Below are 24,250 nucleotides of genomic sequence, written 5' to 3' on the forward strand. Positions count from 1 at the left end.
GAGGTCATGTGTTCGAGACCAGCCTGACCAACATGGAGAAACCCCGTCTCTACTAAAAATACAAAAATTAGCCTGGCATGGTGGCGCATACCTGTAATCCCAGCTACGTGGGAGGCTGAGGCAGGAGAATCGCTGAACCCAGTAGGTGGAGGTTGTGGTGATCCAAGATAGGGCCATTGCACTCCATCCAGCCTGGGCAACAAGAGCAAGACTTTGTCTCAAAAAAAAAAAAAAAAAGTCTGTTTAATACAACCACGGGCTGCAAATCACTGCCACCTAGTGGTGCATTAAGAAGTTCACACATGAGACCAGGCACGGTGGCTTACGCCTGTAATCCCAGCACCTTGGGATGCTGAGGCGGGCGGATCACGAGGTCAGGAGATCGAGACCATCCTGGCTAACACGGTGAAAACCCCGTCTCTACTAAAAATACAAAAAATTAGCCGGGCGTGGTGGTGGGTGCCTGTAGTCCCAGCTACTCAGGAGGCCGAGGCAGGAGAATGGTGTAACCCGGAAGGAGGAGCTTGCAGTGAGCTGAGATGGCTCCACTACACTCCAGCCTGGACAACAGAGAGAGACTCCGTCTCAAAAAAAAAAAGAAAAAAAAAAGAAGTTCATACATGGGGCCCTGGCGCCATGTCCCAGGCCTGTAATTCCAGCACTTTGGGAGGCCGACGCAGGCAGATCACCTGAGATCAGGAGTTTGAGACCAGCCTGGCCAACATGGCGAAACCCCGTCTCTACTGAAAATATAAAAATTAGCTGGGCATGTTGGCACATGCCTGTGATCCCAGCTACTCCAGAAGCTTGAGGCAGGAGAATTGCTTGAACCCAGAAGGCAGAGGTTGAGGTGAGCTGAGATCAGGCCATTGTACTCTAGCCTGGGCAACAAGAGCGAAACTCCACTCTGTCTCAAAAAAACAAAAACAAACAAACAAACAGTCTTTTGTACGCTGCTGAGATGGCTGATGGCTGGGAGCCCCTAGGTAACTTCAGGATGCGGGCTGGTTGCCAAAAAGATCAAGGCAGGATTAGAGGGTTGAGACTTTCAGTCTCATCTTCCAACCTCCGAGGGAGGGAAGGGAGAGGGGTTGAAGACTGAGTTAATCACCAATGGCCAATGATTTAATCAATCATGCCTACGCAATGAAGCCTTCATTAAAAACTCCACAGGATGGCCGGGCGCGGTGGCTCAAGCCTGTAATCCCAGCACTTTGGGAGGCCGAGACGGGCGGATCACGAGGTCAGGAGATCAAGACCATCCTGGCTAACATGATGAGACCCCCGTCTCTACTAAAAAAAATACAAAAAACTAGCCGGGCGTGGTGGCGGGCGCCTGTAGTCCCAGCTACTCTGGAGGCTGAGGCAGGAGAATGGCGTGAACCTGGAGGCGGAGCTTGCAGTGAGCTGAGATCCGGCCACTGCACTCCAGCCTGGGCGACAGAGCGAGACTCCATCTCAAAAAAAAAAAAAAAAAACTCCACAGGATGGAGTTCTAGGAGCTTCCAGATAGCTGAACATGTGGAAGACGGTGGATGGCACTCAGAGAGGCATGGAAGCTCCACACCGCTTTCTGCCTACCTTGCCCTATGCATCTCTTCCATCTGGTTATTAACCTATGTCCTTTGTAATATCCTTTATAATAAACAGGTAAATACAAGTAAGGTGTTTCCCTGAGTTCTGTGATCTGTCCTACCAAACCCTAGGAAGGATTTGTGGGAACCTTGCTTTAGAGCCAGTTTGTCAGAAATACAGGTCACAACCGAGGGTTTGTAATTGGCATCTGAAGTGGGCAGTAGTCTTGTGGGACTGCAGGATCTAACGCTATCTCCAGGTAGATAGTGTCAGATTGAATTGAATTAGAGGACAGCTATCTGTTGTCTGCTAGAGAATTGCTTTGTGTGTGGAGAAAGCCCCAACCCATCTGGTGTCAGAAGTATTGTGTTGAGTGACCGCATAAGACAGTAAAGAGGGCCAGGGTCAATGGCTCACACCTGTAATCCCAACACTCTAGGAGGCTGAGGCAGGCAGATCATGAGGTCAAGAGATCGAGACCATCCTGGTCAACATGGTGAAACCCTGTTTCTACTAAAATTACAAAAATTAGCCAGTTGTGGTGATGCATGCCTGTAGTCCCAGCTACTTGGGAGGCTGAGGCAGGAGAACCACTTGAACCCAGGAGGCGGAGGTTGCAGTGAGCCGAGATCATGTCACTGCACTCCAGCCTGGTGACAGAGCAAGATTCCATCTCAAAAAAAAAGCTCCAAGACCAGGCACGGTGGTTCACACCTGAAATCCCAGTAGTTTGTGTTTGGGAGGCTGAGATGGGAGGCTTGAGCCCAGGAGTTCGAGACTAGCCTGGGCAACATAGTAAGACTCAGTTTCTCCAAAAGTACAAAAATTATCTGGGTGTGGTCATGTGCACCTGTGATCTCAGGTACTCGGGACACTGAGATGGGAGGATTGTTTCAACCTGGGACGTTGAAGCTGCACTGAGCTGTGATTGCACCACCATACTCCAGCGTGGGCCACAGAGCAAAGCCCCTCATCTCACTTAAAAAAAAGAAAAGAAAAGAAAACAAATCTGGTAGGGCCAGGGGTGGTGGCAGGTTTGGCTCACGCCTGTAATCCCAACATTCTGGGAGTCTAAGGTGACAGGATTAGTTGAAGCCAGGAGTTCGAGAACAGCATGGTCGATATAGGCAGACTCCATATCTACAAAAAAAAAAAAAATTAGCCAGGCATGGTGGCAGTGCCTGTAGTCCCAGCCACTCGGGAGGCTGAAGGATCACTTGAGCCCAGGGATGAGGCTGCAGTGAGCTATGACCACGCCACTGACAGAGACCTTATCTCTAAAAAAAAAAAAAAAAATCTAGTAGGGCTAGTTGTCGTCAGAACCATTTTACATGTGTATGAACATTTTCTTGTATTTCTTATACTACTTTTAAAATAACAAAATTAAGTTTTTAAAAAATTTATTTTAAGAACCAAGATCTGCATAAGCCAGAAAAATGAAAATGGGAGGCAGTAGGTGCGGGGAAGACAGTAGTTGCATTTTTTTGTTGAGAAATATATGTCTGGCCGGGCGCGGTGGCTCAAGCCTGTAATCCCAGCACTTTGGGAGGCCGAGACGGGCGGATCACGAGGTCAGGAGATCGAGACCATCCTGGCTAACACGGTGAAACCCCGTCTCTACTAAAAAAAAATACAAAAAATTAGCCGGGCGAGGTGGCAGGCGCCTGTAGTCCCAGCTACTCGGGAGGCTGAGGCAGGAGAATGGCGTAAACCCGGGAGGCGGAGCTTGCAGTGAGCTGAGATCCGGCCACTGCACTCCAGCCTGGGCGACAGAGCGAGACTCCGTCTCAAAAAAAAAAAAAAAAAAAAAAGAGAGAAATATATGTCATGCCGAAAGTGGCTATTTCGACTTTTTAGTCTTAAAAAGAATAGCTCTGGCCGGGCGCGGTGGCTCACGCCTGTAATCCCAGCACTTTGGGAGGCCGAGACGAGCGGATCACGAGGTCAGGAGATCGAGACCATCCTGGCTAACACGGTGAAACCCCGTCTCTACTAAAAAATACAAAAAAAAGCCGGGCGCGGTGGCTCAAGCCTGTAATCCCAGCACTTTGGGAGGCCGAGACGGGCGGATCACGAGGTCAGGAGATCGAGACCATCCTGGCTAACACGGTGAAACCCCGTCTCTACTAAAAAATACAAAAAATTAGCCGGGCGTGGTGGCGGGTGCCTGTAGTCCCAGCTACTCGGGAGGCTGAGGCAGGAGAATGGCGTGAAACCAGGAGGCAGAGCTTGCAGTGAGCCGAGATCACACCAGTGCACTCCAGCCTGGGCGACAGAGCGAGACTTGGTCTCAAAAAAAAAAAAGAATAGCTCTTCTTTTTGATCTCCTTTAGAGTTCACGTGCTACCCCTGTCAGTGGCATGGATTCATTATGTAATTTATTGATTCTGCAAATATGTATGGAGTGCTGGTCCTGTGCCAGACACTGGTAATACAACGAATGCTGAGCAAAACCCAAGGTTCTCTCAGGGAACTTGAAGTCATGTGGAACTCTTTTAAGTCATGCATGTTATCCCTTTCCTATCATGTATGCTACAAACATTTTCCTTTTTTTTTTTTTTTTTTGAGACGGAGTCTCACTCTGTCGCCCAGGCTGGAGTGCAGTGGCCGGATCTCAGCTCACTGCAAGCTCCACCTCCCGGGTTCACGCCATTCTCCTGTCTCAGCCTCCGAGTAGCTGGGACTACAGGCGCCCTCCTCGTCGCCGGCTAGTTTTTTGTATTTTTTTAGTAGAGACGGGGTTTCACCGTATTAGCCAGGATGGTCTCGATCTCCTGACCTCGTGATCCGCCCGTCTCGGCCTCCCAAAGTGCTGGGATTACAGGCTTGAGCCACCGCGCCCGGCCATATTTTCCCTTTTAATACTTTCACGATCTGCACCATTTTTTTTTTTTTTTTTTTGAGAGGAGTCTCGCTCTGTCGCCCAGGTTGGAGTGCAGCGGCGCAATCTCGGCTCACTGCAAGCTGCGCCTCCCGGGTTTACGCCATTCTCCTGCCTCAGCCTCCCGAGTAGCTGGGACTACAGGCGCCCGCCACCTCGCCCGGCTAGTTTTTTGTATTTTTTTTAGTAGAGACGGTGTTTCACCGCCATAGTGAAACCCCATCTCTACTAAAAATACAAAAATTAGCAGGGCGTGGTTGTGGGCGCCTGTAATCCCAGCTACTGGGGAGGCCGAGGCAGGAGAATCGCTTGAACCTGGCAGATGGAGGTTGCAGTGAGCTGAGATCTCACCATTGCACTCCAGCCTGGGCAAAGAGCCAGACTCCAACTCAAAAACAAAACAAAACAAAAGGGAAGAACAAAAACGTAGTTACTCGGAGGGGTCACCCACCCCGTAGGCGTGTCTAGGACCAGCTGAGGACTCCATGTCAGGGTGGTAACCTTGGTAACCTGCTAGCGCGCAGCTGACCCTCCGGAAGTCAAACTTCGCCCGGCTGAGCGAGTTACGCCAGCGCCGACTGGCGTCCTGGTGGAGTCTGCACAGAGGCGACACCTGATCCGGTGGGAGGCGGCCAGGGGAGCGCGCGCGGATTGGCTGGAGCAGACGGGGGTCGGCTGGGCGCGGCGCTGACTGGGAGACCGCAGTCCCGGGAAGCGCACCGAAGTTCTCGCGTGGCCCAGGCGCGGGGTCCAAGATGGTGGCGTTAGGAGCCCCGACTCAGTGATGGCGGCCGTGGAGGGGCCCCCTACCGAGCGGGAGGCTGGGGGTGGCCCGGAAGTGAGACTCCGCTGCATTCACAGAGTTGGGGGCCGCGGCGCCTGCGTCCTCCGGCAAGCTAGGAGTGGAGCAGAAGTTATATGCCTATGCGGAGAGGCCTGGGGGACTTCAGGAGGATGTAGGCTCCCGGTGCGCATGGCTGGGCGTTCTTGCTCTCGGTAGGCTTCTTGGTCTCCACGTGCCCCGCCCCCGGCCCTGTCCGGCTACTCTTGCCTATTCCAGTTCCCTCCTGTGGGTACCGCTAACGGCATCTTCCCGAGGCCCAGAATCCACCATCAGGCATAAATTGATTATTCCTCACCCAAAGCTGTACCAGGTATATTTGTATCTGTAACCAAATCTGGTTTCTGCATCCCAGGAGTGACCCCGCGGGGAGACTAGACTAAGCTACAGGAATGAACTGTATGGTTCAGGTATGTTCTACTACTCAGTCTAAAATATTAGGACTGTTAAGAGTTAAGACAAGGGAGGGATTTAGGTGGGCTGGTCCCTGTAAGGGTCTACATTCCTTTTAGGAGCAGCTCTGAAGGGGTGGCCTGCCCCTCCACACCTGTGGGCGTTTCTCGTCAGGTGGAAGGAGAGACGAGAAAAGAAACAGACACAAAGACAAAGTATAGAGAAAGAAAAGTAGGCCTAGGGGACTGGCGCTCAGCATACGGAGGACAGACCAGTGCACCGGTCTTTGAGTTGCCTCAGTATTTATTGATCATTATTTTTACCATCTCAGAGAGGGGGATGTGGCAGGACAATAGGGTAATCGTGCGGAGAGGATCAGCAGGAAAACATGTGAACAAAGATCTCTGTGTCATAAATAAGTTTAATGAAAAGTGCTGTGCCTTGATGTGCATGTATACAAACATCTCCACAAACATTTCTGTGCATTAAAGAGCAGCACTGCTGCTAGCATGCTAGTCTCACCTCCAGACCTAAGGCAGTTTTTTCCTATCTCAGTAAATAGAACATACAATCCATTGCCCAGGGAGGAGCAGGAGACAGACGTCTTCCTCTATCTCAACTGCAAAGAGGCCTTCCTCTTTTATTAATCCTCCTCAGCACAGACCCTTTACAGGCTGGGGGACAGTCAGGTCTTTCCCATCCCACGAGGCCGTATTTCAGACTCTCACATGGGGAGAAACCTTGGACAATACCTGGCTTTCCTAGGCAGAGGTCCCTGCGGCCTTCCGCAGTGTTTGTGTCCCTGGGTACTTGAGATTAGAGAATGGTGATGACTTTTAACAAGCATACTGCCTTCAAGCATTTGTTTAACAAAGGACATCCTGCATAGCACTCAATCCATTAAACCTTGAGTAAACACAGCTCAGGTCCCTGCAAGCACAGGGTTGGGGGTAGGGTTACAGATAAACAGCATCTCAAGGCAGAAGAATTTTTCTTAGTACAGAACAAAATGGAGTCTCTATGTCTACTTATTTCTGCACAGACACAGTAACAGTCCAATCTTTCTTTTCCCCACAAGCTTCAAAAGTCATGTTGTTTGGGAAGTCTTCCCGGATTGCCACCACAGCGCTTTTAGCATCTAATTCATAGGCTCTTACTACCTTGTTTCGTGTGTGAGTCTTCCTCTAGGCATAGACTCTTTGTTTAGCTTCACCTAATGCATGCCCATGAATGTGAATTAAAAAGGATTGACATAGTTACAAGGTACTAAGAACTGGGCATGAAATAGTGGTATTTCCTAAGTTAAGAAATGGTGGCCCCTGGGCCAGCTTTGAGTGTAGACACATTTTCTTGGCTCATGCTCTTTGTTTTTATTTGAATTAATGGCCAGCTTACTTTTTTTCTTGAGACAGAGTCTTGCTCTGTCACCAGGCTGGAGTGCAGTGGCGCAATCTCAGCTCACCGCAACCTCCGCCTCCCGGGTTCAAGCGATTCTCCTGCCTCAGCCTCCTGAGTAGCTGGGGTTATAGGTGCCTGCCACTATGCCCGGCTAATTTTTGTATTTTTAGTAGAAACAGGGTTTCAACATGTTGGTCAGGCTGGTCTTGATCACCCGACCATGTGTCCACCCGCTTTAGCCTCCCAAAGTGCTGGGATTACAGGCCTGAGCAACCGTGCCTGGACTTTTTTTTTTTTTAATCAATTATGCCTACTTAATGAAGCCTCCATTAAAACCCCAAAGGATGGAGTTTAGAGAGCTTCCAGATAGCTGAACACATAGAGGTTCCTGGACAGCGGTATGCCCAGAGAGGGCATGGAAGCTCTGCTCCCCCTCCCACTTGGCTTGCCTTATGCATCTCTTCATCTGTGTCCTTTGTAATATCCTTTATAATAAACTGGTAAATATAAGTACATGTTTCCCTGAGTTCAGTGGCAGTGTTTGCCACTCTAGCAAATAATTTAACCCAATAAGGGAGCTTGGGATCCCTGATTTATAGCTGGTTGGTCAGAAGCACAGGTAAAACAACCTGGGACTTGTGATTGGCATCAGAAGTGCAGTGCAGTCTGGTGAATTGAGTCCTCAACCTGTGGGATCTGACGCCATCTCCAGGTAGATAGTGTCCGAATTGAACTGAATTAGAGAACACCTAGCTGTTGTTGCTGCAGAATTTATTGCTTGCTTGGTGTGTATGGGAAAACCCCAAAATATTTGGTCAGAGGGTATCGGTGCTCTGTAACCGCTCAGTGGGATCACCTTGCCCACTGCCTAGACAGAGCCAATTTATCAAGACACGGGAATTTATCAAGAAAGGGGAATTGCAACAGAGGAAGAGTAATTCATGCAGAGTTGGCTATGCAAGGAGACGGGAGTTTTACTATTAACGGTCTCCCAGAGCATTTGTAGTCAGAGTTTTTTAGGATAATTTGGCGTATGGGCTCGGAAAGTGGTAAGTGCTGATTGGTTGGGCTAAAGATGAACTCATCGAGGGGTGAAGTGAGTTCTACTTTCTGACTTATGCTCCCAAGTGGGATTGCAGAACTGGTTGATCCAGGTTATCAGTCTCGGTGGTGTCATTTGCTGCACTGGAATGCAGGGTCCACAAAATATCTCAAGCATTGATCTTAGGTTTTGCAACAGTGATGTTATTCCCAGGGGCAATTTGGGGAGGTTAAAACTCTTGTAGAGGCTGTATGGCCCCTAATTGTAATTTCTAATCTTGTAGCTAATTTGTTAGTCCTACAAAGGCAGACTAGTCCCCAGGCAAGAAGGGGTTTTTCAGGAAAGGGCTATTATCAATTTTGTTTCAGCATTTAATCTATAAACTAAATTCCTTCCCAGGGCTGGTTTGACCTATGCCTTTGTTCATACCAGGAATGAACAAAGACAGTTTAGAGGTTAGAAGATGGGGTTAGTTAGATCTGCTCTCTTTCACTGTCATAATTTCCTCAATTATAATTTTGCAAAGGCAGTTTCAGCTCTTGCCTATTATCCCAACGATTCAGGAGGCTGAGGCAGGATGGTTTGAGGCCAGGAGTTCAAGGCTGTAGTGAACTATGATGGCACCACTGCACTCCAGCCTGGGTGACAGCAAGACCCTCATCCGTAAAACTAAAAATAATTAAAATAAACATTTGGTTACACAAGTCTTCTGTGCTGACTGTGGTGTAAGAGCAGAGGGAAAACTTTTTTTTTTTTCGTTAGACTATTCTTTTACAATGCCCTCTTAATTCCTGAGGGTTCATCTTAATTCACTTCTTATTGGCTATATCTCTTTGCAATAGTTATTTTCAAAAAGGGCTTATAACTGTCATACTCCCTAAGTTTTTACGTAACTGGAAATGTTTGCCTATTGCTTTTCATGCAAGAGAACACTTTACTGGGTAAAAAAATTATCGGCTCACACTTTCTTTCTCCTTGGAATTATATGGGCATTACTAATTCTGGTATGGAGTATAACTGGGGAAGGGCAAAGTCAACCTGAAATTCTGTCTTGCACATTAATTCCTTTTCTGCCTAGATGCCCATTTGCTCATTTGTTCCTGAAATTTAATTACTTCAAAAGGACATGTCTCAGTTTTGACTCTTCTACTTTTTATGAGCTACAATTTACCTTTCCAATAGATTTAAGTGTTTATTTCAGCAACATTTTTCTCTGTTATATATTGATTTTTTTTTTTTTTAATGTTCTTTTTTTTGTTTTCAGATGGAGTTTTGCTCTTGTTGCCCAGGCTGGAGTGCAATGGCACGATCTCGGCTCACCACAACCTCCGCCTCCCGGGTTCAAGCGATTCTCCTGCCTCAGCCTCCCGAGTAGCTGGGACTACAGGCACATGCCACCATGCCCAGCTAATTTTGTGGTTTTAGTAGTCATGGGATTTATCCATGTTGGTCAGGCTGGTCTCGAACTCCTGACCTCTGGTGATCCGCCTGCCTCAGCCTCCCACAGTGCTGGGATTACAGGCGTGAACCACTGCGCCCGGCCTATGTTTGCTCTTTTCTTTAGGAACACTAATTATATGTATTTGATTATCTTTCTTTAGTTACTGGTTTTCTCTGTAATCACATTTGTATTCATTTCATTTTTTATTATTTCTCCAGGCTTCACTGTGACCTTGTCATGATTATTTTCGTTGTTCCTTATGTGAATTTCATCTACATAATGCTTTTCATTTGCCCTTCCATTTATTTCCTCAGTTTTGTCAAATCACTTCCCACTTCTTTTTATTGCTTTCTAATCTATTTTGTTTTTGGCCAGGCATGGCGGCTCATGTCTGTAATCTTAGCACTTTGGGAGGCTGAAGGATCGCTTGAGGCCAGGAGTTTGAGACCAGCCTGGGCAACATAGTGAGACTTCCTCCCTACAAAAAATTGTTTTAAACTAGCTGGATATGGTGGTGTGCCTATGGTGTCAGGCTGAGGTGAGAGAATTGCTTTAGCCCAGGAGTTTGAGGTTGCAGTGAGCTATGAATGCACCACTGCACTCTAGCCTGGGTGACAGAATGACAGCATGTATGAAAAAAACAAACTGGACGCACTGGCTCACACCTGTAATCCTAGCACTTTGGGAGGCCGAGGCAGGAGGATTCCTTGAGGCCAGGAGTTCCAGAACACCCCGGGCAACATGGGAAGCCCCATCTCTTCAAAAAATTTGGCATGTGTGCTGCAGCATGCCTGTAATCCCAGCTACTTGGGAGGCTGAGGTGGGAGAATCATCTCCGCCTGAGAGGTCAAGACTGCAGTGAACCATGATTGCACCACTGCACTGCACTCCAGCCTGGGTGACAGAGTGAGACCCTATCCCCCCCAAAAAAAAAAGTAAAAAAAAAAAATGGCCAGGCTGGGCGCGGTGGCTCAAGCCTGTAATCCCAGCACTTTGGGAGGCCAAGACGGGCGGATCACGAGGTCAGGAGATCGAGACCATGCTGGCTAACACAGTGAAACCCCGTCTCTACTAAAAAATATAAAAAAAAAAAAATAGCCGGGCGAGGTGGCGGGCGCCTGTAGTCCCAGCTACTCAGGAGGCTGAGGCAGGAGAATGGCGTAAACCCGGGAGGTGGAGCTTGCACTGAGCTCAGATCTGGCCACTGCAATCCAGCCTGGGCGACAGAGCGAGACTCCGTCTCAAAAAAAAAAAAAAAAAAGGCCTGGCACAGTGGCTCACACCTATAATCCCAGCACTTTGGGAGGCCAAGGTGGGAGGATCGCTTGAAGCCAGGAGTTCAAGAACAGCCTGGGCAGCCCTACTGCTATTATTTTTTCCTTTTTCTTTCTTTGTTTCTTTTTTGTTTTTTGGCTACATGACTCGATGTTTTTTTTTAATTAAAAATGTCAATTTTTTTTTTTTTTTTTTTGAGACGGAGTCTCGCTCTCTCGCCCGGGCTGGAGTGCAGTGGCCGGATCTCAGCTCACTGCAAGCTCCGCCTCCCGGGTTCCCGCCATTCTCCTGCCTCCGCCTCCCGAGTAGCTGGGACTACAGGCGCCCGCCACCTCGCCTGGCTAGTTTTTTTTTTTTTGTATTTTTAGTAGAGACGGGGTTTCACCGTGTTAGCCAGGATGGTCTCGATCTCCTGACCTCGTGATCCGCCCGTCTCGGCCTCCCAAAGTGCTGGGATTCCAGGCTTGAGCCACCGCGCCCGGCCAAAAATGTCATATTTTTAAATGTGTAATCTGTTTTAAACCCTTATATCTCTTCTTTAGGCTTTTATTTAAAGAGTTATTTTGTCTAAAATTTCTTTGAGATAATGGAGAACTCTCTGCTGAATGTTTACTATTAATTTCCTTGTATTCCTCATGGATGGATGTTTCTGTTCTTTTTTTTTTTTGAGACAGAGTCTGGCTCTGCCGCCCAGGCTGGAGTGCAGTGGCGCGATCTCAGCTCACTGCAAGCTCCGCCTCCCGGGTTTACGCCATTCTCCTGCCTCAGCCTCCCGAGCAGCTGGGACTACAGGCCCCGCCACCTCGCCCGGCTAGTTTTTTGTGTTTTTAGTAGAGACGGGGTTTCACCGTGTTAGCCAGGATGGTCTCGATCTCCTGACCTCGTGATCCACCCGCCTTGGCCTCCCAAAGTGCTGGGATTACAGGCGTGAGCCACCGCACCCGGCCTCATGGATGTATGTTTCTAATCTGTTACTCATCTGCCTTTCTTTCCTTTATTCTTCCTTGAAAATACATATTTTTTTATTTTAAGCATACATCCTACAAATTTATCTTAACAATTACTACTCAATAATGAATGAAGCAGGCTCTTTATTAAAAAGTACTATGGGAACAAGCAGAGGAAATTGAGCCCAGGCACTTCAAAGCCTTCATACAGATTTGCTGCCACAAACACCTCATCAAATCTAGAGGCACACCTTCCTTCAGCTTTTGGCATTCAAGAGTTCAGTATGACACAATAAAAGCCCTTCAGATCACAAGTTTTTTGTTAAAAAAAAAAAAAATTGGACAGCCTTTAATCTACCATCTTTTAAATAGTAATCTACTTCTGAATTTTGAAATATATATATATATCTCTCAAACCAAAAGAAAACAACCACTATGCTCTTTAAGGGAAATTATGACAAAGCCAATTCTTTCCAATAATAAAGGTTAGGGATTTGATAATAGGGACACCCAAAAGCAGTAAGCCCACTGTCTTTCAGTTGCAGGAGAGGGTATGGTATTTAAATGAAATCCAAGGCCAGGTGCAGTGACTCACACCTGCAATCTCAGCATTTTAGTAGGAGCCCAAGGCAGGAGGGTTGCCTGACCCCAGGAATGTGAGACCAGCCTGGGCAACATGGTGAGACCATATCTCTAAAAAAAAAAAAAAGAAGGAAATCCAGCCTTTTTTTGTTCTAGGGACATATTACTTAATATTTAAAGGGTAAACAATAATAATAGTAATAACAGCAGCTGACACATAGTGCTTTCTATATGCAAAACACTGTTCTAAATGTTTTATGTATATTTTTATGTTTGATTCTCATAACAAGTCTATGAGGTAAATACTATTATTATGTCCATTTTATAGACGAGGAAGCTAGGGCACTGAGAGCTCTGTGATTTGCCTGAGGTCTTACCATCATTAAGTGGTGGAGCCAGGTTTCAAACTCAGGCAGTTTGCCCTTCAGTCCATGCTCTTAATCACTGTGCCATGTTGCTGCTCATTCACTGCAAGAAGATTAATGACTAGAGTCCCTATCAGCAGGACCATGCTCCCAAGGAGCTCAGAAATGTGTTTTTGTGACTGACTGATATGGTTTGGCTCTGTGTCTCCACCCAAATCTCATCTTGAATTGTACTTCCATAATTCCCACATGTTGTGGGAGATAATATGAATTATGGGGATGGTTTCCCCTATACTGTTTTCGTGGTAGTGAACAAGTCTCATGAGACCTGATGGTTTTATCATTGGTTTCTGTTTTTGCATCTTCCTCATTTTCTCTTGCCACCACCATGTAAGAAGTGCCTTTTGCCTCCTTCCATAATTGTGAGGCCTCTCAAGCCATGTAGAACTATAAGTTCAATTAAACCTCTTTCCCAGTCTTGGGTATGTCTTCATCAGCAGCGTGAAAACAGACTAATATAGTAAATTGGTACCAGAGGTGATGCTGAAAAGACACCCAAATATGGAAGCAATTTTGGAGCTGCATAACAGGCAAAGGCTGGAACAGTATGGGGGGCCTCAGAAGAAGACAGGAAAATGTGGGAAAGTTTGGAACTTCATAGAGAGTTGTTGAAGGGGTGGCCTGCCCCTCTACACCTGTGGGCATTTCTTGTTAGGTGGAACAAGAGACTTGAGAAAAGAAATGAGACACAGAGACAAAGTATAGAGAAAGAAAAAGTGGGCCCAGGGGACCAGGGCTCAGCATACAGAAGACCTGCACCGGCACTGGTCTCTGAGTTCCCTCATTATTTATCAATCATTATCTTTACCATCTCAGAAAGGGGAAGTGGCAGGACAAAAGGATCATAGTAGGGAGAAGGTCAGCAGAAAGACATATGAATAAAGATCTCTGTGACATGAATAAGTTTAAGGAAAAGTGCTGTGCCTTGATATGCATGTGCAAACATCTCCATAAACCTTTTGAGTGCATAAAGAGCAGCATTGCGACTAGCAAGTCCCACCTTCAGCCCTAAGGCAGTTTTCTCCTATCAGTAAATAGAACATACAATCGGGTTTTACATGAGGTTCCATTGCCCAGGGACAGGCAGGAGACAGATGCCTTTCTCTATCTCAACTGCCCAGAGGCCTTCTTTCCTCTTACACTAATCCTCCTCAGTCACAGACCCTTCATGGGTGTCAGGCCAGGGGACCATTAGGTCTTTCCCTTCCCACGAGGCCATATTTCAGACTATCACATGGGGAGAAACCTTGGACAGTACCTGGGTTTCCTAGGCAGAGGTCCCTGCGACCTTCCGCAGTGTATGTGTCCCTGGGTACTTGAGATTAAGAGAATGGTGATGACTTTTCACAAGCATACTGCCTTCAGGTACTTGTTTAACAAGGCACATCCTGCACAGCCCAAAATCCGCTAAACCTTGAGTCACCACAGCACATGTCTCTTGCAAGGACAGGGTTGGGGTAGGGTTACAGATTAACAGCATCTCAAATACAGAACAAAATGGAGTCTCTTATGTCTACTTCTTTTTTTTTTTTTTTTTTTTTAAGAGACGATGTCTCACTCTGTTGCCCAGGCTGGAGTGCAGTGGCGCGATCTCGGCTCACTGCAAGCTCCGCCTCCTGGGTTTACGCCATTCTCCTGCCTCAGCCTCCCGAGTAGCTGGGACTACAGGCGCCCGCCACCTCGCCCGGCTAGTTTTTTGTATTTTTTAGTAGAGACGGGGTTTCACAGTGTTAGCCAGGATGGTCTCGATCTCCTGACCTCGTGATCCGCCCGTCTCGGCCTCCCAAAGTGCTGGGATTACAGGCTTGAGCCACCGCGCCCGGCCTCATGGTGTTGACTCTTTAGGTACACAGAAGTCAAGAACTGAGGTTTGGGAACTTCCACCTGGATTTCAGAAGATGTATGGAAACGCTTGGATGCGCAGCCAGAAGTTTGCTGCAGGGGCAGGGATGTCATGGAGAACCTCTGCTAGGGCACTGCAGAAGGGAAATATGGGGTGGGAGCCGCCATATAGAGTCCCTGCTTGGGCACCTTCTAGTGGAGCTGTGAGAAGAGGGCCAATGACCTCCAGACCCCAGAATGGTAGATCCACCTACAGTTTGCACCATACGCCTGGAAAAGCCGCAGACATTCAACACCAGCCCGTGAAAGCAGCCAGGAGTGAGGCTGTGCCCTACAAAGCCACAGAAGTGGAGGTGCCCAAGACCATGGAAACCCACCTCTTGCATCAGCATGACCTGGATGTGAGACCTGAAGTCAAATGAGATCATTTTGGAGGTTTAAAATTTGAATGCCTTGCTGGATTTCAACTTGCATGCGCCCTGTAACCCCTTTGTTTTGGCCAATTTCTCCCATTTGGAACAGCTGTATTTACCTAACAATACCTGTACCAATTGTATCTAGGAAGTAACTAGCTTGCTTCTGACTTTACAGGCTCATAGGCAGAAGGGATTTGCCTTGTTTCTGATGAGACTTTGAACTGTGGATTTTTGGGTTAATGCTGAAATGAGTTAAGACTTAGGGGGAGTGTTGGGAAGGCATGATTGATTTTGAAATGTGAGGACATAAGATTTGGAGGGGCCAGGGGCAGAATGATGTGGTTTAGCTCTGTGTCCCCACTCAAATCTCATCTTGAATTGTACTCCCATGAATCCCACATTTTGTGGGAGGGATATGGGGAGACAGAATTTGAATCATGGGGGCAGATTCCCCCCTATTCTTATGGTAGTGAATAAGTCTCATGAGATCTGATGGTTTCATCATCAGTTTCTGCTTTTGCATCTTCCTCAATTTCTCTTGCCACCGCCATGTAAGATGTGCCTTTCACCTCCCACGAATCTGAGGTCTTTCCAGCCGTGTGGAACTGTAAGTCCAATTAAACCTCTTTTTCTCTCCAGTCTTAGGTATGCCTTTCTCAGCCACATGAAAATGAACTAATCCACTGGGGAAGGTCAGGGATTTGATAACATGGACACTCAAAAGCAATAAGCTCATCTATCTTGTAATTTCAGAAGAAATAAAATTGCCATACAAAAGGAGGCAATTTCATCTGAATATCAGAAAGAAAAATGTGAAGTCTGAGAAAAAGAGAATTGATTTCTATTGAAATGACAGCCAATTATTTTTATTCTGAGGCATAGTACAGATTTGCGTAACTATCATGGTATATTGGGAGGAATGAGCAGTATGCTGGTTATTAATTTATTACCTCTCAACTCCAAATCCTCCATCTTTGTTTGCTTGTGTTACAAAGCTGGATTCTGTAAACATTTTTCCTTTTCCAGTTGGTACAAGATTTAGACTTTGTCAACAGAGGATGCTGGAGGGCCAATGCATGGCCATAGGAAGAGAAACTAACTTATTTTCCTGGTACTAGTGTGCTGTTCTATTTTTATTTGTTTATTTTAATTATTTACTGATGTGGCTGCTAGCAGATCAACTTGTGGAAGGCCTGGTGGCACCTACCCTAGTGGGCTGCTTCCTGTGAACCAGTTCAGGCCCAGCCACACCATCTAGCAAGTTCCTCCCCCATCCAACAGGCCAGTTCCTGTGGACCAACTCCAGATTGCCCTCCTCCCCCAGTGAATTAATTCACCACCCTTTAGGCCACTCCCAGAGCCCAGCTCCAGCCTGCACCCTGGCAGGTTTCTTTACCAACAGGGTATGTGGTAGCACAGGTTCCTGTGATAGCGACAGTGTCTCTCATGAAGTCCACATTCTCAGCTTTGGCAGGGAAAGGTCTGAGTTCTTTGTTCCTCCCTCTTAGACTGCCCAGCATAGTGAAGAGGTGATATTTGTATTTCAGGAATCATAGAATGATCTACTTATCATTTCAGATTCTGAAAACAGGATTAAGATGAAGGAATGAAAATCAAAGATGGAAATTTCTGAAGAAAAGAAGTCAGCAAGGGCTGCATCCAAAAAACTCCAAAGACAGATCACCCAGGAATGTGAGTTAGTTGAAACCAGTAATTCTGAGGACAGATTGTTGAAGCACTGGGTAAGCCCTTTAAAGGATGCAGTGAGACATGTCCCTTCCCAAAAGAGAAGTATCAGGGAAATGCGTATTATCCCCAAGAAAGCCATTGTGGGCGAGATTGGCCATGGATGTAATGAAGGAGAAAAAATACTTTCTGCAGGAGAAAGCTCCCATACATATGAGGTTAGTGGCCAAAACTTCAAACGTAAGTCAGGATTAACTGAACATCAGAAAATTCATAATATAAATAAGACCTGTGAATGTAAGGAATGTGGAAAAACCTTCAACAGGAGTTCAAACCTGATCAGACATCAGAGAATTCATACAGGAAATAAACCATATGTGTGTAATGAATGTGGAAAAGACTCTAATCAAAGTTCAAATCTTATACATCAGAGAACTAATACAGGAAAGAAACCTTATATATGTCATGAACGTGGAATAGACTTCAATCAGAGCCCTAATCTGGTGAGACATAATCAAATTCACAGTGGTGGGAATCCCTATGAGTGCAAAGAGTGTGGGAAGGCTTTTAAGGGAAGCTCAAATCTTGTCCTACACCAGAGAATCCACAGTGTGGGGAAGCCATATTTATGCAATAAATGTGGGAAGGCCTTCAGCCAAAGGACAGATCTTACTATACATCACAGAATTCACACTGGAGAGGATCCCTATGAATGTTATGACTGTGGACAGATGTTCAGTCAGAGTTCACACCTTGTCACACATCAGAGAATTCACACTGGAGAGAAACCCCTCAAGTGTAATGAATGTGAAAAAGCCTTCAGGCAGCATTCTCGCCTTACTGAACACCAGAGACTCCACAGTGGAGAGAAACCCTATGAATGTCACAAACGTGGGAAGACCGTCAGTGGGCGCACAGCTTTCCTCAAACATCAGAGACTGCATGCTGGAGACAAACTTGAAGAATGTGAGAAAACCTTCAGCAAGGATGAGGAGCTTACGGAAGAGCAGAGAATTCACCAGGAAGAGAAAGCTTATTGGTGTAATCAGTGTAGTAGGAATTTCCAGGGCAGCTCAGACCTCATCAGACATCAGGTAACTCATACAGGAGAGAAACTGTATGAATGTAAAGAATGTGGGAAAACTTTTAATCAGAGCTCAGACCTTGTGAGACATCATAGAATTCACAGTGGAGAAAAACCTTGTGTATGTGGCAAATGTGGGAAATCTTTTAGGGGTAGCTCAGATCTTATTAGACACCATCGTATTCATACTGGAGAGAAACCCTATGAATGTAGTGAATGTGGGAAAGCCTTCAGCCAGCGGTCACACCTTGTTACACACCAGAAAATCCATACTGGAGAGAAGCCCTATCAGTGCAATGAATGTGGGAAAGCCTTAAGACGGCATTCCCTCCTTATTCAACATCGGAGAATTCACAGTGGTGACAAACCCTATGAATGTAAGGAATGTGGGAAACTCTTCATTTGGCGCACAGCTTTCCTCAAACATCAGAGATTGCATGCTGGAGAGAAACTTGAATGTGAGAAAACCTTCAGCAAGGATGAGGAGCTTACGCAAGAGCAGAGAATTCACCAGGAAGAGAAAGCTTATTGGTGTAATCAGTGTGGTAGGGCTTTCCAGGGCAGCTCAGACCTCATCAGACATCAGGTAACTCATACAAGAGAGAAACTGTATGAATGTAAAGAATGTGGGAAAACTTTCAATCAGAGCTCAGACCTTCTGAGACATCATAGAATTCACAGTGGAGAAAAACCTTATATATGCACCAAATGTGGGAAATCTTTTAGGGGTAGCTCAGATCTTATTAGACACCATCGTATTCATACTGGAGAGAAACCCTATGAATGTAGTGAATGTGGGAAAGCCTTCAGCCAGCGGTCACATCTTGTTACACACCAGAAAATCCATACTGGAGAGAAGCCCTATCAGTGCAATGAATGTGGGAAAGCCTTCAGACGGCATTCCCTCCTTATTCAACATCAGAGAATTCACAGTGGTGACAAACCCTATGAATGTAAGGAATGTGGGAAACTCTTCATTTGGCACACAGCTTTCCTCAAACATCAGAGATTGCATGCTGGAGAGAAACTTGAATGTGAGAAAACCTTCAGCAAGGATGAGGAGCTTACGCAAGAGCAGAGAATTCACCAGGAAGAGAAAGCTTATTGGTGTAATCAGTGTGGTAGGGCTTTCCAGGGCAGCTCAGACCTCATCAGACATCAGGTAACTCATACAGGAGAGAAACTGTATGAATGTAAAGAATGTGGGAAAACTTTCAATCAGAGCTCAGACCTTCTGAGACATCATAGAATTCACAGTGGAGAAAAACCTTACATATGCACCAAATGTGGGAAATCTTTTAGGGGTAGCTCAGATCTTATTAAACACCATTGTATTCATACTGGAGAGAAACCCTATGAATGTAGTGAATGTGGGAAAGCCTTCAGCCAGCGGTCACACCTTGTTACACACCAGAAAATCCATACTGGAGAGAAGCCCTATCAGTGCAATGAATGTGGGAAAGCTTTCAGGCGGCGTTCCCTCCTTATTCAACATTGGAGAATTCATAGTGGTGAGAAACCCTATGAATGTAAGGAGTGTGGGAAACTCTTCATGTGGTGCACAGGTTTCCTCAAACATCAGAGACTGCATGCTGGAGACAAATTTGAAGAATGTGAGAAAACCTTCAGCAAGGATGAGGAGCTTACGCAAGAGCAGAGAATTCACCAGGAAGAGAAAGCTTATTGGTGTAATCAGTGTGGTAGGGCTTTCCAGGGCAGCTCAGACCTCATCAGACATCAGGTAACTCATACAAGAGAGAAACTGTATGAATGTAAAGAATGTGGGAAAACTTTCAATCAGAGCTCAGACCTTCTGAGACATCATAGAATTCACAGTGGAGAAAAACCTTATATATGCACCAAATGTGGGAAATCTTTTAGGGGTAGCTCAGATCTTATTAGACACCATCGTATTCATACTGGAGAGAAACCCTATGAATGTAGTGAATGTGGGAAAGCCTTCAGCCAGCGGTCACATCTTGTTACACACCAGAAAATCCATACTGGAGAGAAGCCCTATCAGTGCAATGAATGTGGGAAAGCCTTCAGACGGCATTCCCTCCTTATTCAACATCAGAGAATTCACAGTGGTGACAAACCCTATGAATGTAAGGAATGTGGGAAACTCTTCATTTGGCACACAGCTTTCCTCAAACATCAGAGATTGCATGCTGGAGAGAAACTTGAATGTGAGAAAACCTTCAGCAAGGATGAGGAGCTTACGCAAGAGCAGAGAATTCACCAGGAAGAGAAAGCTTATTGTGTAATCAGTGTGGTAGGGCTTTCCAGGGCAGCTCAGACCTCATCAGACATCAGGTAACTCATACAGGAGAGAAACTGTATGAATGTAAAGAATGTGGGAAAACTTTCAATCAGAGCTCAGACCTTCTGAGACATCATAGAATTCACAGTGGAGAAAAACCTTACATATGCACCAAATGTGGGAAATCTTTTAGGGGTAGCTCAGATCTTATTAAACACCATTGTATTCATACTGGAGAGAAACCCTATGAATGTAGTGAATGTGGGAAAGCCTTCAGCCAGCGGTCACACCTTGTTACACACCAGAAAATCCATACTGGAGAGAAGCCCTATCAGTGCAATGAATGTGGGAAAGCTTTCAGGCGGCGTTCCCTCCTTATTCAACATTGGAGAATTCATAGTGGTGAGAAACCCTATGAATGTAAGGAGTGTGGGAAACTCTTCATGTGGTGCACAGGTTTCCTCAAACATCAGAGACTGCATGCTGGAGACAAATTTGAAGAATGTGAGAAAACCTTCAACAAGGATGAGGAGCTTAGGGAAGAGCAGAGAATTGACCAGGAAAAGAAAGTTAATTTGTGTAATCAGTGTGGTAGGACCTTCCAGGGCAGCTCAGACCTCATCAGACATCAGGTAACTCATACAAGAGAGAAACTGTATGAATGTAAATGTGGGAAAACTTTCAATCAGAGCTCAGACCTTCTGAGACATCATAGAATTCATAGTGGAGAAAAACCTTACGTATGCAACAAATGTGGGAAATCTTTTAGGAGCAGCTCAGATCTTATTAAACACCATCGTGTTCATACTGGAGAGAAACCCTATGAATGTAGTGAATGTGGGAAAGTCTTTAGCCAGAGATCACACCTTGTTACACACCAGAAAATCCATACTGGAGAGAAGCCCTATCAGTGCACTGAATGTGGGAAAGCCTTCAGGCGGCATTCCTTCCTTATTCAACATCAGAGAATTCATAGTGGTGAGAAGCCCTATGAATGTAAGGAATGTGGGAAACTCTTCATGTGGCGCACGACTTTCCTCAAACATCAGAGACTGCATGCTGGAGAGAAACTTGAAGAATGTGAGAAAACCTTTAGCAAAGATGAGGAGCTTAGGAGAGAGCAGAGAACTCACCAGGAAGAGAAAGCTTATTGGTGTAATCAGTGTGGTAGGAATTTCCAGGGCAGATCAGACTTCATTAGACATCAGGTAACTCATACAGGAGAGAAACCATATGAATGTAAAGAATGTGGGAAAACTTTCAATCAGAGCTCAGACCTTGTGAGACATCATAGAATTCACAGTGGAGAAAAACCTTATGTATGCAACAAATGTGGGAAATCTTTTAGGGGAAGCTCAGATCTTATTAGACACCATCGTGTTCATACGGGAGAGAAACCCTATGAATGCCCTGAATGTGGGAAGGCCTTCAGTCAGAACTCACACCTTATCAGTCATCAAAGAATTCATACCAGAGAGAAACCCTTTGAATAGCAGCAACTGTGGTAAGGCCTTCGGGGGGGGACAGCTTTTCTTAAACACCAGAAACTTCACATTGGAAAGGAATTTGAGGACTGTAAGAGAGTCTACAAACAGGACCTATTCTAATAGATAGCAGAAACCAAATGAATGCAGTAAAACTACAAAAAGCCTGATGGAGACCACATCTTATTGCACTACAGATGGGTTTTATTAGGAAGACCATGTGAAGGTGGGAAAGCATAGAAAATTCCTGCTGGATTTGTCAGAGATGTAAGTATAATCAAGTGGAAAAGCTAAAAGCTCTTGGACGTAATCACCTTTTTTTTCTGTCTCAGAATTGACACTAGAATATGGTCCCAACGATACAATTTTTTTTTTTTTTTTTTTTTTGAGACGGAATCTCGCTCTGTCACCCAGGCTGGAGTGCAGTGGAGCGATCTCGGCTCACTGCAAGTTCCGTCTCCCAGGTTCACGCCATTCTCCTGCCTCAGCCTCCCGAGCAGCTGGGACTACAGGTGCCCGCCACCATGCCTGGCTAATTTTTTTGTATTTTTTAGTAGAGACGGGGCTTCACCGTGTTAGCCAGGATGGTCTCGATCTCCTGACCTCGTGATCAGCCCGTCTCGGCCTCCCAAAGTGCTGGGATTACAGGCTTGAGCCACCGCGCCCGGTCACAATTTTTTAAATTATTTATTTTTTAAAATACAAAGAGAAGAGGTCTCACTATGTTGCCCAGGCTGGTCTTGAACTCCTGGGAACAAGCAGTCCTCCCTCCTCAGCCTCCCAAAGGGTTGGGATTATACGCATGAACCACTGCACCAATGTTTCAGGGGATGTCTATCATTATTAAAATCATTATAAATCGCTTTGGCAACAACCCCGAAACTAAATTATTCATGGAAAGAGCCATTTCAATCTTGACTTCCTAGTCGAGTGACAAGTTTAAATGTGGGAAAAAAACCCTGTGAAAGTAAGGAGTGTAGGCCAGGTGTGGTGGCTTGTACCTGTAATTCCAGCACTTTGGGAGGCCAAGGTGGGTCGATCACGAGGTCAGGAGTTGATCACGAGGAGTTACTATGCCTGGCCAACATAGTAAAACCCTGTCTCTACTAAAAATACAAAAATTAGCTGGGCATGGTGGGGCATGCCTGTAGTCCCAGCTACTTCGGAGGCTAAGGCAGGAGAATCACTTGAATCTGGGAGTTAGAGGTTGCAGTGAGCTAAGATCGCGCCACTGCACTCCAGCCTGGGCAACAAGAGTGAAACTTCATCTCAAAAAAAAAAAAAAAAAGTCTAACTCTTTTACTTGTCTTTACGATGCTGTACAGTGAGAGCTAATGTTTATAAGGATAAACAGGATACTTAAAGGGATGTGAAGGTAATTTAATGCAGTAGTTTCCAACTTTTTAATCACCAAGGCCTTCTTTTTACTCCCCTATGTCCTATGTTTTAAAAGATTATGTTTACCAAACTGCATTTATTAAATAATTATATTTTGCTACATAAAGGCATGTAGAATACAAATCATGCTTCTGACTGGCATCATGTAGGCAGACCTAGGTACTAAAATTCCAGCCCAAAGCAAATAATTAAACATTTTCATTAGCTTTTTTATCCCTTTTGTGGGCAAACATATCACCTATGTTAGGCTTTTTGAAATATTAACTATTACTTGTAAACTGCAGATTAAAAACTAACCAATTCATCTTTGATGGAACTTGAATCAAACTAAGGGTATTGGACTTTTGAAAGACTGAAATTTTTGTTACAGTATGGAATGTTTTCAACTGTGAATGCTGAAATAAAAGTTATTTAAGAATTACAAGCTGGGTGCGGTGGCTCAAGCCTGTAATCCCAGCACTTTGGGAGGCCGAGACGGGCGGATCACGAGGTCAGGAGATCGAGACCATCCTGGCTAACACAGTGAAACCCCGTCTCTACTAAAAAATACAAAAAACTAGCCAGGCGAGGTGGCGGGCGCCTGTAGTCCCAGCTACTCGGGAGGCTGAGGCAGGAGAATGGCGTGAACCCGGGAGGTGGAGCGTGCAGTGAGCTGAGATCCAGCCACTGCACTCCAGCCTGGGCGACAGAGCGAGACTCCGTCTCAAAAAAAAAAAAAAAAAGAATTACTTAGTGACTGTTTAGTATGTGCCAGGGTCCATAATTAGATGGGGCTAAAGAAAGACAGTCATTGTTCAAAGAATTAACAGTCCAGTGGGGACTGAAGGAGTACAAAGAGTTAATCTTGGCCGGGCGCGGTGGCTCAAGCCTGTAATCCCAGCACTTTGGGAGGCCGAGACGGGCGGATCACGAGGTCAGGAGATCGAGACCATCCTGGCTAACACAGTGAAACCCCGTCTCTACTAAAAAATACAAAAAAAAAACTAGCCGGGCGTGGTGGTGGGCGCCTGTAGTCCCAGCTACTCGGGAGGCTGAGGCAGGAGAATGGCGTGAACCCGGGAGGTGGAGCTTGCAGTGAGCTGAGATCCGGCCACTGCACTCCAGCCTGGGCGACAGAGCGAGACTCCGTCTCAAAAAAAAAAAAAAAAAAAAAAAGAGTTAATCTTCAGATAATCAGATAATGAGTGAAATAAAAGCCCACCTATTCAAAGCTTTTATAGGTAGCAGAAGCTAATGTAGTAGTGTCCAGTTTGTAAACCTGAATTCTGCAAAATAAA

The 24,250-nt window shown here is 45.8% G+C and overlaps 2 protein-coding genes and 1 long non-coding RNA gene across 3 annotated transcripts; all 3 read left to right on the forward strand.

The window, feature by feature from the left end:
• Window positions 1-4,962: 4,962 nt before the first annotated feature.
• Window positions 4,963-9,448, forward strand: LOC117067854. Its single transcript, XR_004430872.1, has 3 exons — window positions 4,963-5,452; window positions 5,653-5,707; window positions 9,395-9,448. It is a non-coding gene; the product is annotated as an uncharacterized LOC117067854 (long non-coding RNA).
• A 6,167-nt stretch (window positions 9,449-15,615) lies between these two features.
• Window positions 15,616-19,076, forward strand: ZNF594 (zinc finger protein 594). Its single transcript, XM_033184923.1, is given in 2 exon segments — window positions 15,616-19,041; window positions 19,044-19,076. Coding segments are annotated over 2 exon segments (2,418 nt in total). The 5' UTR covers window positions 15,616-16,656.
• A 304-nt stretch (window positions 19,077-19,380) lies between these two features.
• On the forward strand, window positions 19,381-21,956 carry LOC117068034 (zinc finger protein 594-like). Its single transcript, XM_033185292.1, has 2 exons — window positions 19,381-19,918; window positions 20,062-21,956. Exons 1-2 carry the CDS (start codon window positions 19,381-19,383, stop codon window positions 21,582-21,584), a joined length of 2,061 nt encoding a protein of 686 aa, XP_033041183.1. The 3' UTR covers window positions 21,585-21,956.
• The last annotated feature ends 2,294 nt before the right edge of the window (window positions 21,957-24,250 follow it).

This window comes from Trachypithecus francoisi, unplaced genomic scaffold (genome assembly GCF_009764315.1).
Source record: "Trachypithecus francoisi isolate TF-2019V2 unplaced genomic scaffold, Tfra_2.0 Lachesis_group20, whole genome shotgun sequence".
NCBI lineage: Eukaryota > Metazoa > Chordata > Mammalia > Primates > Cercopithecidae > Trachypithecus > Trachypithecus francoisi.

Coding starts and splice junctions, on each gene's coding strand:
- LOC117068034 (XM_033185292.1), top strand. CDS start 19,381: ATGTGGTGCACAGGTTTCCTCAAACATCAGAGACTGCATGCTGGAGAC. Junction 19,919..20,061: donor ACATCAGAGAATTCACAGTG/GTGACAAACCCT, acceptor ACGCAAGAGCAG/AGAATTCACCAGGAAGAGAA.